Source organism: Eurosta solidaginis, chromosome 4 (genome assembly GCF_040869045.1).
Source record: "Eurosta solidaginis isolate ZX-2024a chromosome 4, ASM4086904v1, whole genome shotgun sequence".
In the NCBI taxonomy this organism is placed as follows: Eukaryota; Metazoa; Arthropoda; class Insecta; order Diptera; family Tephritidae; genus Eurosta; species Eurosta solidaginis.
In genome coordinates, this window is record NC_090322.1 from 142204296 (window position 1) to 142218987 (window position 14692).

Below are 14692 nucleotides of genomic sequence, written 5' to 3' on the forward strand. Positions count from 1 at the left end.
ATAGCCGAGTTTGTAGGATAATATTAGCTGCAGCGACTGTACGGTCATATGTAGGCGACATCTTTGTGTCGCGCTTTGCTATCAATATCTGGCAACATTTGCATACGTGCCAATAATATCAGCACTGGTTGACCACTTGCGCAACCCTTTCGCGTCGCCGCAAAGCCAACAGAACATTTGAATAGTTAGTTTTTTACAAGATCCGCTACCATTAACATCGAAAGTGAAACGCTCCACTACCGCGCCGGTTTTCTGTGTCTTTGTGCTTTTAATACCTAATGTAATTACTTATGTTACTGCGAATGACCTAAATTTAACTTTATTGCAAATGTAATTTAAACTAAACTAAAACCTTAAATCTATTAAACTTACCTATATTGTTAAATCAAAAGTGCTAAACTTTAATTGGAATACGGAGAAACAGGGGTAGCAAAGGTAAGAATCCCCACATATATATCATTTCATATTATACAAAATTTTACAAAGTAGACAGGAGAATATAGTTTTTAATAATTAAGAGTTTACCTAATGTGAAATTCAATAATTAGTCAAGCTTCCATTCGCCAATTCCACGAGCTGAAGTTTGTACAGAGCACATCTGTTAACATTTTATTAAGTGTCTTCTGGTAAACTTATTCATACAAAAACAAGTTAATGCATTAAGATTCTAATTGAACTATGAGCGAGTAACGTTCTTAACTAAAATTTTGTTAATAAACTAATTAATTGTTTTATATTTTTCTTTAATTTATATTTCTTAAGTATTATGTATATCAAGGTCTTCTTGCACTTAAAAGTACAAGTACTCGTACTATAATACAATTGTTTGCTGGGTTTCAATTTGCTCTCGCAACACCGTTGATGAATAATTAAAGTTTTAATAATTTTCTTTATTTTATTTATAAATAAAACACTGCTTTGGTATGTTTGACGTTGGTTTTTTGTAAATATCTTATATTTATTTTCAAATAAAAATTATGCATTTCGCTTAGACTATTTAGTTTTATTGAATTTTTTTTTTGTTTGTTTGAAAATATTATTTCTTTAGGTAAGGGTAATTTTCGATTATTAATTGGAAAGCAAATCCTATCTCAAGTGAATCAACAAAGTGTTTATTTAATGGGTACTGTCCGTTGTGTATCTAAGGATCATACAACAACATATATCCTGAACAGAAAATCTCGTGTCCAAAATTTGAGCGCTTCTAGTGCATTCGGAACCACTACTTGTTCCACTACATGATTTTAACTGAGAACTCTAACATGGCTATGGCGGTGTTAACAAATTTTGAGTGTAGAGCTAAGTATTCCAATGGTACTATTTCGATAGTTCCGAACTAGTGGAAAAACATACAGTTTAAACTTCTTCTATTGTTAGTACTATTTCATTGGTCGCCAACTCAGACCTAACTTCGACATGTTGGTACTACGATTTTATCCCCTCCTTCAATGGATCCGAACGACTTCATAATTATGTATCTGTATTGGATGTATCAACTACCATTTTAAGATGGTTCTAATTCAGGCAAAAAATTGAAATATTTTAGCTGGTTTCGTCTCGACAGATTATACTGTGAGACACCAAAAAATACCTGGAAAGTGATACCCTTTTCCCATTAGATCTTGAAGGATATATTCATTTTTTATAATCGAATAATTGCACATTCCTATTTACACCGTAATTTTTTTTGCACATATTGTATGTTATTTTATAAACTTGATCGATATTGATATTTTAAAATGAAAAAGTAGTATTTTTATTTATTCATTGTGTATCTGATTTTGCAATACCTTTTACCTCATACAATGCAGAATATTATCGCTCCTAATTAATATGCAATCGATTAGCAAGTAGTTATATGTTATATATGGTACCTAAATTAGATAAATAATCTAAACTTCTTAATGCCTGTTATGAATACCTTTATTGTACACATATTTCGCGTCTCTATATATGTATCTATGTCTCGCACATGAATGCATCAATATTTTAGTTTTGGTTTTTTAAATGGTGGACCTGGAACGATTGTTTCGTTATTTTCAAAACATTTTAGTTTTATGTAATGATTTTTTTTTTTTGCCAATTGTTGTTTTTTTTCTATAGATATATTCCAATAATTGTTTGAGGTGGTAAACTATCGATATTTGTTTTGCATCCATATCTAACAAGGTTTGTAATGCTTTTTGAAAATTCGCAAAGCCATTGCTTCCAACGATAACCGAAATCCCGGAAATAGTTCGGCGTGGCTGAACAGTTGCACCTTTAATGTGGCAGCGATAGTTTTTCGCTAACTTTACAAAAGATATGTAAACGATGGCAAATAGAATTTTAGGTTACGCTATCATAGTGGATTATCCAGTTGGAAGAAGAAATCTATCGTTAAAAATGCTTTTTCCCACGAATCATTAAATTATTTCTCACTAATTCGGGGAAATAATTGCTCCTCTTATGAAAAAGAAAGGATCTAAGAACACCATTCATATAAACTCTGGTTATATTGTCTATAATGACATGATCATAAAACTTGTTAAGTGACTTTGCATTCCAAATTAAGAGAAAATTATGTATAACGCAATTAGTCTGAACCAAACTTAATATTACAGCATTTATCCACTTGAGTGAGTGAAAGTAAACATGAGTGCCTTTGTGAAGTCATTGGGATAATATATGTATTTAGCTGTGAATTTTAATGTGAGTGACTTCGACGCAAAGTGTCACGGCGTCATACAAAATATGGCCATTAATCATGTGCTATCTACCTTCTTGCGATATTTTTATCGATATTGTGATGTTAGGAGCGTTCCATTGAGTTATCGAGCTCTGGCTCACGATCAAATTTCATTGGAACGATTTGAGAACGGGCAGCATTAATATAAAACATCCGTTTGTTTAAAATAAGAAGGAACGTACACAAAAATTGAAGATAGTGATAGAATTATTAACATTTAAATAGCCTCGCACGTAAACAAACTATTTATTTTCCTTACATTTTCTTCAAGTTGTATACTCTTTCCGTATTTTGCTTTTTAATATGGCGAAATCTTTTATGTGCACACATATGTACATATATTTTTTTTCAGTGCTACCATGGCTCAACTATATGCTGATGATACCCAGCTTTATCTATCCGGGATCATGAGGCAACTGGTTATATATGCTCGATATTCAATGGGCGTTGAAAAAGACTTATGTCTAAATAGTGATAAATGGTATGTGCTGCCTGTAGTTGCATATAGAAAGAGAATAGATTTCCAAAATATACCAACTGTGTACTTTGCCGAAAAAATCCTAAAAGTAGTACCAAAAGTAACTAGTCTTGGTTTCATTATCAACACAACTTTGACTTGCGATGATCATGTGAATTCTGTTCTTAGTAAGGTGTATAATGTTCTGAGGAACCTGCTCATGTTTGCAACCTTTACACCCACCAACGTTAGGAGAATGCTTGCCATACAATTTATTATGTCGATGATTTGCTACTCTGAGCTAGTGTACAGCAAGTTGAGTTCCCAGACTGCACACAAAATGTATCTAGCATATCCGGTTGGAGATCGCGTTTGTTGGACTGTGCAATTTCCAATTACCTGAAAGCCAGAAATTGAATTTTTCTTTATCGTCTTTTTATTTACAAATACCCAAGCTACTTGTACGATAAATTAGTTTCCCCAGCTCTGCGCGATTTAATAGTGGCAACACATAACTGTTCATTCAACATTTTGACTGCTTAGTGGAATGAAATATAACGTTTTTCAAAAGTTTTCTATGTTAGAAAGTTTATGAAGCAGAATCCGAGATAAGGTGATATTTCAATTAGCAGGCGATTTGAAAACTGGAGAAGCATTTGAAAGAACAGGCGGTTTATTATTCTTTGTTTATTTAACATGGCTACTTCTTTTATGCCGACTCCGAACTGCAGCTGCAAGACAGATTAATTTTCATGCTAGAAATACACTTTTTCTAAATTTTTTATGTCGGGACTGTAACCCATGGCCTTCGGTGAGACAGGTGGAGCAACTAGCACAACAGCACTGCCTTTCAAAGTTGTATCTAAAGTACAAGCTGCCAACAAGTTAAAAGGCTACGCGTTGTGGCCTGCGGAAATACTGCACTCAGAATTGCCACATTGTATCTTCTTATGACCCTGAATAGCACCGGCATAACGGGACAAAAGAGATGATAATGAAATGCTGAATAGATAGTATTTGCTGAATTTTCACAAACCAAGATATCCCAGCTAACAACTGCTTGATCTATCCGCGCCTCGAAAAGGTATAGCATCTCCGTAAGCACTATGATAAAATCTGGCAAATACCCACTCAGCCGTTTGATCCAGATACGCATAAGGAAGGCCTCAGACTAAACCACATTGAGTCAGCAGATACGTTTTTTAGATCGCGGCCGATAACCCACGTTATCAATATACACTTTCAAACCTTTACAGAAGAAGAAAGCAGACTACCAAGAGAGACGCAAGTCACTTGCGTCCTGGTTACCATGCAATTTTATGGAGCATCTGAAATGCAGACAAAAATTCTATTTTTTGCTCTGGGACTAGAACAGGAACTAGGACGGGATATTCCCATGATAGAGAAGAATAAGAAGAGCTAGAGAAAAGTGATATCGTTTGACGAAAATAGAGATATAGGGATAGAAGTAGTGGAAAAGAAGTGAGGCAGAAGGAAAAAGGTGGAGGGAGGAGTTAATAAAAGATACGGAAAAGGGGGAAGGAGAGTAAGAGGTAAAAACTCTTCAAACTTCTGCAGATAGACCAAAGTTAGGGCGGAACAACGTCTGCGGCGTCTGCTAGCTATTAAATAATTCCAATATAAAATTCTGCCAACTACCTTGAACAGGGGTAGGAACTCTCCCACATGCAAAAATGTGGAAATAACACTGCAGAGAAATACCACAAATATATCAGTAGCAAACAAAATTTCAAGCAACCATGACTGTACTTTCTAGTGCTATTCCGATACCCCCTTTTGCTCAATACCTGTACTCATTTAGAGGGATCGAGGAAAGTAATCGAAATTAAACAAGTATCGAGGGAAAGAACTCGTATCATACTCGTTGAAAGCTTTGCAAAACTTATGAAAATAAGTCCGTCTGTGCGTTTAGGTAAATATACGGATTACTTCTGTTTATGTACGTCAGTGTAAATGATTAATATGGCCATCGAAATTTGCGACGCTTATTATATATGACCTGCTCGCTGGGTAGTTCGTTACCCTTACGCCTTAGCTGGTATTGAGTATTGGTAGTTTTTATGAAAAATATCGATAATATTACCAAGAAGAATATCGATAGTTTTACACCTCTAGTAATTTTAGGGATTTTTTAGAAATGACTCGAAATATTTCGTCTTCGTTGACTGCCGAATAATTTTACGAGTAATATACACCTTTTTTTTTGATGTATGTGTCAATTTGAAACTGGTATAGGCTACTTAGCGAATATATATCTATTAAATATTTTCCAATTGTGCGCAAAACTTGCAAAGAAGCTTTCGGTGTAGCTCAAAAGGATTAATATTTTTAAATTTGAAATGTTCCTGCTACAAATATTTAGTTTTTCACTAAAAATACAATTAATTTTGGGTCTTATGCACCGCCGTCCTTAAACATCGATAACATCATTCTTCTTCATTTCCATTAAATGTGTCTGTTTGAGCTTCTCCTGCATTTGTGTTAGCATATCTTGCATGCGTCTAATTTCTTCATCCTTCTGCAAAAGCAAGCGATCGGTTTCCGTAATGGCTGCATCGAAACCATTTGTCGAACTAATGGAATCTCGTTTCAATTTGCCACGCTCTCGGAGGGCATGTTGCGATATTTGTGAAATACACTGCGCACGGAAATTCTCATAGTGCACATCTTGTGTGGTGTCTTTCAAATCTTGCATGTGTGTCGAGATGAGAAATGTGCGTAACTTATGAAAATCGCTATGTTCGGGATCTTCAACATCGACAATGCCCCAAGGATATTGTCGTCCACGCACCTTTTTACCAGCTATTTCGAGTATCGTATTACTGCCGACAACAGCGAATGGTATGGATGCTTTTAGTTCGCGATCTTGTTGCTTGAAATCGTCATCTTCATCGGAATCACACTCAGGAAATTGATATAACAGTATTTTGTTATTTTCTAAATCTTGCAGTATGCGCTCTTTGAGCTTGCGCACTTCAGTTTTAGTTAAACAATCCGCTTTAGCAATGACCAGCACTATGTTGACTTTGCGATGGAGGCGCCTAATGAGATCCAAATCCATTTGTCTTAGACTATAAGCAAAATATATTAGTTAGTATAATAGCAAACTAAAAAAGTAAACACTAACCTATGACCCCACGGTGGTACAAAATACAGACAACAATGCACCCGATTATCCTGTATATTGCGACGATTCAATCCACTCTCGTCCGTAAAATATTGACGAAACTAAAAAAGTTATATAAAAATAAATAGTAAGTGTCGTCTTTTATGTATTCACAGTCTTGATTTAACTCACCTGTTCATCAATGTATGCTGTACAAACACGCCAACTATCCTCACAATTGATACCATCCCCAAAGCCCGGTGTATCTACTACAGTTAGCCGCAAACGTACTCCCCGCTCCTCAATATCCATTGTTTTCTTTTCGATGCGCGTTGTTTTCTCCAATCGCTCTTCAACATTTGGTATAACTCGATTTTTGTAGAGATCACCCAGAAATAGACTATTGATCAGTGTCGACTTGCCCAGTCCAGATTCACCGACAACCATGAGCGTGAACTCAAATCCACGCTTGACCGATTTCCGATGTACTTGCTCGGGTAGTGTAGCAAAGCCGATATAATCACGATCTTTGTCGAATGATGGTGTTTTTGCTGCAATGAAAAGATTTAAAAGTTAATTAATTTGGTAATTTAAGCTTATTTAATTAGTGGTTAAAAATTAACAGTAAATTTTTTTGAATATTAGTGTCTGCTGAGTAAAGTATCGGGAACTACATTTGAATCCATAGTAGGGGGGGAAATGGTATCAAAAAGTTTCATAAATTTTGTTTTATTTTTATAAAAGCGGTATTCATGTATAAATTGCCATGCATCGTGATATGCCAAAATTTTGTGCCTACTGCTATTTTCATGCTCAAGAAAAATGCAAAATTTTTCGTGAATGTTTTTTGATCTGCGTACAGCGCTTAATAATACCAAAATGTAAGCTTTCGATTTCAAAGTATTTTCGAAAGTATGTATGTATTCTGTTTTTAAATACTTTCAGGGCCGCGAAGAGCGATGATTTTAAGTTAGATAAACGTTTTTGACACAATTTTATAAGCGCTATCTGTCAAAAATTTCAACTAACTTAAAATCACATTTTATTTCGACTTCCCAACGACTTCAAATCATACTCCATACTACTCTAAAAAAAACGGAGAAAGGGTAAACCGTGATTGGCTCGTTTGGATTGCAACAAAAGAAGCGCTTCTTTGTTTTCCATGCCGGCTTTTCAGCAAAATTTCCGAAAATACCCGATCAGTTTTGACAAAATCTTCTATTCTAAAGTAAAAGGTTGGAAGAGGTCACACGACAAAATTCCTGAACACGAAAATAGTCAAAATCATAAAACTTGCTATATAGAGTGGCGCCAATATGAAATGAGAATTCGAAATGCAAGTTCAGTGGATTTTCTCTTAGCGGAAACCTTTAAAGATGAAGCAGCTCTGATTTCATGAACATGAAATGGTATATTAACTTTGGTCCGATGTTTGTAACGTTGAGAAATATAGAAGATAGACTCACCATTAAGTATACCGAATTGATCAGGGCGACGTACTGAGTTGATATAGCCATGTCCGTCTGTCCGTCCGTCTGTTTGTTTGAACGCAAACTAGTCCCTCAAATTTTGAGATATCTCAATGAAATTTGGCGCAAGGATACATTTTTGTATTATATTAGACGTTTGTCGGATCCGGTAGGATCGGACCACTATAACATATATCTCCCATTCAACCGATCGTCCAGATAAGACGATTTTGGTCATTTCTGCCGCAATTTAGAAATTATAAACGTGAAACTCGGTGATATATATTGTAATATATCATAGAAGATATCCTGAAAAAATCATTTTGATCGGAGCTATATATAGTATATATCCCATACAACCGATCGTTCAGATAGAAAGATTTTTAGCCATTTCTCCCTTAGTTTCCAATATAAAAACGTTAAACTTGGTGATATTTATTCTAATATATAATAGAAGATTTCATGAAAAAATCATTACAATCGGAGCCATATATAATATATATCCCATACAACCGATCGTTCAGATAAGGGGGTTTTTGCCATTTTTATACTCAGTTGAGCAGAGCTCACAGAGTATATTAACTTTGATTGGATAACGGTTGGTTGTACAGGTATAAAGGAATCGAGATAGATATAGACTTCCATATATCAAAATCATCAGTATCGAAAAAAAATTCGATTGAGCCATGTCCGTCCGTCCGTCCGTCTGTCCGTTAACACGATAACTTGAGTAAATTTTGAGGTATCTTGATGAAATTTGGTATGTAGGTTCACGGGCACTCATCTCAGATCGCTATTTAAAATGAACGATATCGGACAATAACCACGCCCACTTTTTGGATATCGAAAATTTCGAAAAATCGAAAAAGTGCGATAATTCATTACCAAATACGGATTAAGCGATGAAACTTGGTAGGTGACGCAGAATAGAAAACTAGTAAAATTTTGGACCATGGACGTGGCACCGCCCACTTTTAAAAGAAGGTAATTTAGACGTTTTGCAAGCTGTAATTTGGCAGTCGTTGAAGATATAATGATGAAATTTGGCAGGAACGTTACCCTTATTACTATATATGTGCTTAATAAAAATTAGCAAAATCGGAGAACGATCACGCCCACTTTTAAAAAATTTTTTTTTTTTAATTCAAATTTTAAAAGAAAAGTTAATATCTTTACAGTATATAAGTAAATTATGTCAACATTCAACTCCAGTAATGATATGTTGCAACAAAATACAAAAATAAAAGAAAATTTCAAAATGGGCGTGGCTCCGCCCTTTTCATTTACTTTGTCTAGGATACTTTTAATGACATAACTCGAACACAAATTTACCAATCCTTGTGAAATTTGGTAGAGGCTTAGATTATGTTAACGATAACTGTTTTCTGTGGAAAAGGGCGAAATCGGTTGAAGCCGCGCCCAGTTTTTATACACAGTCGACCGTCTGTCCTTCCGCTCGGCCGTTAACACGATAACTTGAGCAAAAATCGATATTACTTTACTAAACTCAGTTCACGTACTTATCTGAACTCACTTTGTATTGGCGTAAAAAATGGCCGAAATCCGACTATGACCACGCCCACTTTTTCGATATCGAAAATTACGAAAAATAAAAAAAAATGCCATAATTATATACCAAATACGAAAAAAGGGATGAAACATGGTAATTGTATTGGTCTATTGACGCAAAATATAACTTTAGAAAAAAACTTGGTAAAATGGGTGTGAGACCTACCATATTAAGTAGAAGAAAATGAAAAAGTTTTGCAGGGCGAAATCAAAAGCCCTTGGAATCTTGGAAGGAATACTGTTCGTGGTATTACATATATAAATAAATTAGCGGTACCCGACAAATGATGTTCTGGATCACCCTAGTCCACATTTTGGTCGATATCTCGAAAACGCGTTCACATATACAACTAAGGGCCACCCCTTTTAAAACCCTCATTAATACCTTTAATTTGATACCCATATCGTACAAACACATTCTAGAGTCACCCTGGTCCACGTTTATGGCGATATCTCGAAAAGGCGTCCACATATAGAACTAAGGCCTACTCCTTTTTATACCTTTCATGAAAATGAAATGGTATATTAATTTCGTCACGAAACCGAAAATTGTAAGTCCTTAAAGGAAAATAGATAGACCCACCATTAAGTATACCGAAATAATCAGGTTGAAGAGCTGAATTGATTTAGCCATGTCCGTCTGTCCGTCTGTCTGTTTGTATGCAAACTAGTCCCTCGATTTTTGAGATATCTTGATAAAATTTGGTGAGCGGGTGTATTTGGGTGTCCGATTAGACATTTGTAGGAACCGACCGGATCGGACCACTATAGCATATATCCTCCATACAACCGATTTTTCAGAAAAAGAGGATTTTTGTAATATCCTACCCAATTTAACAGATTGAAGCTTCAAACTTCACCATATACTTTCGTATATTGCACATATTGTTGCCTCAAAAAATTGATGAGATCGGTCGTATACATAGTATATATCCCACACAACCGATTGTTCAGATAAGGAACTTTTCGTAATTACTGCCCTATTTTAAGAGCTAGAGGCTTCAAATTTCAACGAATGCTTACGTATATAGCATATATTGTTGTCTGAAAAAATCATAAAGATCGGTGGTATATATAGTATATATATGGTGGTATATATAGTATATATATATATATTTTCGCAAATTTTAGCCCCGTTTTAACAGCTCGAAGCTTCAAATTTCACCAAATGCTTACGGTTATAGCATATATTGTTGTCTGAAAAAATCATAAAGATCGGTGGTATATATAGTATATATATGGTGGTATATATAGTATATATATATAGTATATATACATATATTTTCGCAAATTTTAGCCCCATTTTAACAGCTAGAAGCTTCAAATTTCACCGAATACTTACGTATATAGCATATATTGTTGTCTGAAAAATCATAAAGATCGGTGGTATATATAGTATATATATGGTGGTATATATAGTATATATATATAGTATATATATATATATATTTTCGCAAATTTTAGCCCCGTTTTAACAGCTCGAAGCTTCAAATTTCACCAAATGCTTACGTATATAGCATATATTGTTGTCTGAAAAAATCATAAAGATCGGTGGTATATATAGTATATATATGGTGGTATATATAGTATATATATATAGTATATATATATATATTTTCGCAAATTTTAGCCCCACTTTAACGGCTAAAATCTTCAAATTTCACCGAATACTTACGTATATAGCATATATTGTTGTCTGAAAAATCATAAAGATCGGTGGTATATATAGTATATATATGGTGGTATATATAGTATATATATATAGTATATATATATATATATATATTTTCGCAAATTTTAGCCCCGTTTTAACAGCTCGAAGCTTCAAATTTCACCAAATGCTTACGTATATAGCATACATTGTTGTCTGAAAAAATCATAAAGATCGGTGGTATATATAGTATATATATGGTGGTATATATAGTATATATATATAGTATATATATATATATATTTTCGCAAATTTTAGGCCCATTTTAACAGCTAGAAGTTTCAAACTTCACCGAATACTTACGTATATAGCATATATTGTTGTCTGAAAAAATCATAAAGATCGGTGGTATATATAGTATATATATGGTGGTATATATATAGTATATATATATATTTTCGCAAATTTTAGCCCCGTTTTAACAGCTCTAAGCTTCAAATTTCACCAAATGCTTACGAATATAGCATATATTGTTGTCTGCAAAAATCATAAAGATCGGTGGTATATATAGTATATATATGGTGGTATATATAGTATATATATATAGTATATATATATATATTCTCGCAAATTTTAGCCCCATTTTAACAGCTAGAAGCTTCAAATTTCACCGAATACTTACGTGTATAGCATATATTGTTGTCTGAAAAAATCATAAAGATCGGTGGTATATATAGTATATATATGGTGGTATATATAGTATATATATATAGTATATATATATATATTTTCGCAAATTTTAGCCCCGTTTTAACAGCTCGAAGCTTCAAATTTCACCAAATGCTTACGTATATAGCATACATTGTTGTCTGAAAAAATCATAAAGATCGGTGGTATATATAGTATATATATGGTGGTATATATAGTATATATATATAGTATATATATATATATTTTCGCAAATTTTAGCCCCATTTTAACAGCTAGAAGTTTCAAATTTCACCGAATACTTACGTATATAGCATATATTGTTGTCTGAAAAAATCATAAAGATCGGTGGTATATATAGTATATATATGGTGGTATATATAGTATATATATATAGTATATATATATATTTTCGCAAATTTTAGCCCCGTTTTAACAGCTCTAAGCTTCAAATTTCACCAAATGCTTACGAATATAGCATATATTGTTGTCTGCAAAAATCATAAAGATCGGTGGTATATATAGTATATATATGGTGGTATATATAGTATATATATATATTTTCGCAAATTTTAGCCCCATTTTAACAGCTAGAAGCTTCAAATTTCACCGAATACTTACGTGTATAGCATATATTGTTGTCTGAAAAAATCATAAAGATCGGTGGTATATATAGTATATATATGGTGGTATATATAGTATATATATATAGTATATATATATATATTTTCGCAAATTTTAGCCCCGTTTTAACAGCTCGAAGCTTCAAATTTCACCAAATGCTTACGTATATAGCATATATTGTTGTCTGAAAAAATCATAAAGATCGGTGGTATATATAGTATATATATGGTGGTATATATAGTATATATATTGTAACGAATTTGCTGCAAATCCTCTTATTTGCAATCCTCTGCTAAGTTCGAATCACTAAACTGTTGAATAAATAATTCCAATATTGAATAATGGAAAAATGGTCTTTATTAAAATACTTCACAATAACACTCAAACTGTGCAACGGATAGCTTAATAACAAAACTGATAGCTCAAATGAAACTCCACTATTTAAAATAATACTGCTATTGCTCGCTAGATATCGTCTTAGTCGTAACTGCTTGACAACTCAAATCAAACTGAATTCCAGCGCCTCTACATCTGTCGCCTTTTATTCTCTTTGGTTTCCTCGTTCGCATATTCTAGAATCTACTAGCATTATCCATGAGCTCTCAAACTTCTCAGCTATAACTAAAATTGCACAATTTTATAGTTTTTCTCACTGCATATTTATAGGAGTATCTCAGATATATGCATGTGTTTGTGCATTGACTCTCAGCTGCTCGTATACGTACATGGTACATATGTGTAGACGCAGTTATTGTTTCGTTTATGTAGATACATAATGATTGAATTATTGATGTGCATTCACGTCACTGCTTATCATCGGCTTAGAGACGGCAGCACTCCTCATCCCCGCTAACACTCGTAACACTGCCCTCCACCCAAGTCTGGTCGTCCCAATCAGACAAACCTCTCGATCTAAACGCTGCCAGCATCGCCAAATGTACCACTCTTCTACTCCATGGTTTCTCAATGCTTTGTATGCGGTAGATGGTATCACTGATCTTCTTCACAACCTTGTACGGTCCTTCCCAACTTCACCGAAATTTGGATGGAACACCTTTCCGCCGGTGAGGGCTGTATAACCGTACCAAATCTCCCGCCAAGAAACCTTTCGAATTATTGTGCTCATGGTACCTGTGTTTCATCGTACTACTCAATACCCTGGTTCGTTCCTTCACACTCTGTTGTTTGGCCGATGAACTACTTCGTAGAGCTTGCGCTGGACGGATTTGCTTTGCATAATCAGTATCGTTCATAATCAGTCACGTTTTCCCACAGTAGTGCGCTCTGGCTTGAAATTACCCTCGCATTCTTTCTCGGAAATTCGTTGCTTCGTTTTCCTGCATCTTTTAGGTTTTGTCAATGCCAGTGTTTCTCTCACAGGTACTTTTGATTTTGATTTTGATTTATTTGGCCTATTCGATCTATCAACCTTTGCCCTTGACTTTCGTGGTCTTTGTCGAGTCTTTTCCACCAGTACCCGATTACTGCTGAACCCTTTTTCCAAAATAAAGTTAAGTAGTATGTCCTGGTTCTTATAGCGCATCACCCTTCTCTGCATATCGATCTTGATGTCATGGTCAACCAAGAAGTCCACTCCCAATATGACTTCTTCAACGATCTTCGCCACAACGAATTTGTGTAGAACCGTGACCTTTCCAATCAAGACTTCACATATCACTTCTCCCTGAACTTGGTTATACTCACCAGTGACCGTACGCAACTTTGCTCCAGGTAACGGTTTTATTCTCCTGTTGACCAAGTCAGATCGGATCAAGAAATGAGGTGCGCCCGTATCTACAGTCAGTACACGCTCCTTGCCATCCACATTCCCTCTGACGGTAAGACTGCTTGATTTCCTTCCAATTTGCGACACAGATATCACAGGACACTCAATATCCGGGGCAAGTTTTCGTTCTTTACATCCGACACGCTCTTGCTCATTTCCTCCAGCTTTGCGTTTACGGCCACCCCCATTGTTGGAACTATTAGGACCAAGATCGCAATGACGTGCAATGTGACCGGACTTCCCGCATTTGAAACATTTGGTAACTTTTTCACTCCGCTTTTGCGATCCTTTCAGCGCCTCCAATATTGCGTCTACCCAATCTGGTCTTTCCACTTCCACACGATGAGCTTTGTATGCTGGTTTACTCAATAGTGAGGCGGTTTCCTGAGTCAATGCATGTGATACCGTCTCTGCAAATGTTGGCTTTGGGTTTGCGTATGTGGCTCGCTTCATTTCGACGTCCCGTATGCCATTTATTAAGCTCTGAATTTTTACTCTTTCGGTGTATTCCACGGGTGCGTCGGCATTCGCCAAATGTGCAAGCCTTTCGACATCTGACGCAAACTCCTGCAA

General features: G+C 35.0%; 1 protein-coding gene across 4 annotated transcripts in view; it reads right to left on the bottom strand.

Annotated features, from left to right (window-relative positions):
• Positions 1-455: 455 nt before the first annotated feature.
• Septin4 (septin 4) overlaps positions 456-14692 on the bottom strand; it is a 385838-nt gene continuing 371601 nt past the window's right edge. For all 4 annotated transcript variants that reach the window (XM_067783165.1, XM_067783164.1, XM_067783163.1 and 1 more), the window contains exons 2-4: positions 6505-6863; positions 6334-6434; positions 456-6277 (exon numbers count right to left, since the gene is read on the bottom strand). In XM_067783165.1, coding sequence (XP_067639266.1) covers positions 5617-6277; positions 6334-6434; positions 6505-6759 — 1017 coding nt within the window. In that variant the 5' untranslated portion in view covers positions 6760-6863 and the 3' untranslated portion in view covers positions 456-5616. The remainder of the gene's footprint in view (positions 6278-6333; positions 6435-6504; positions 6864-14692) is intronic.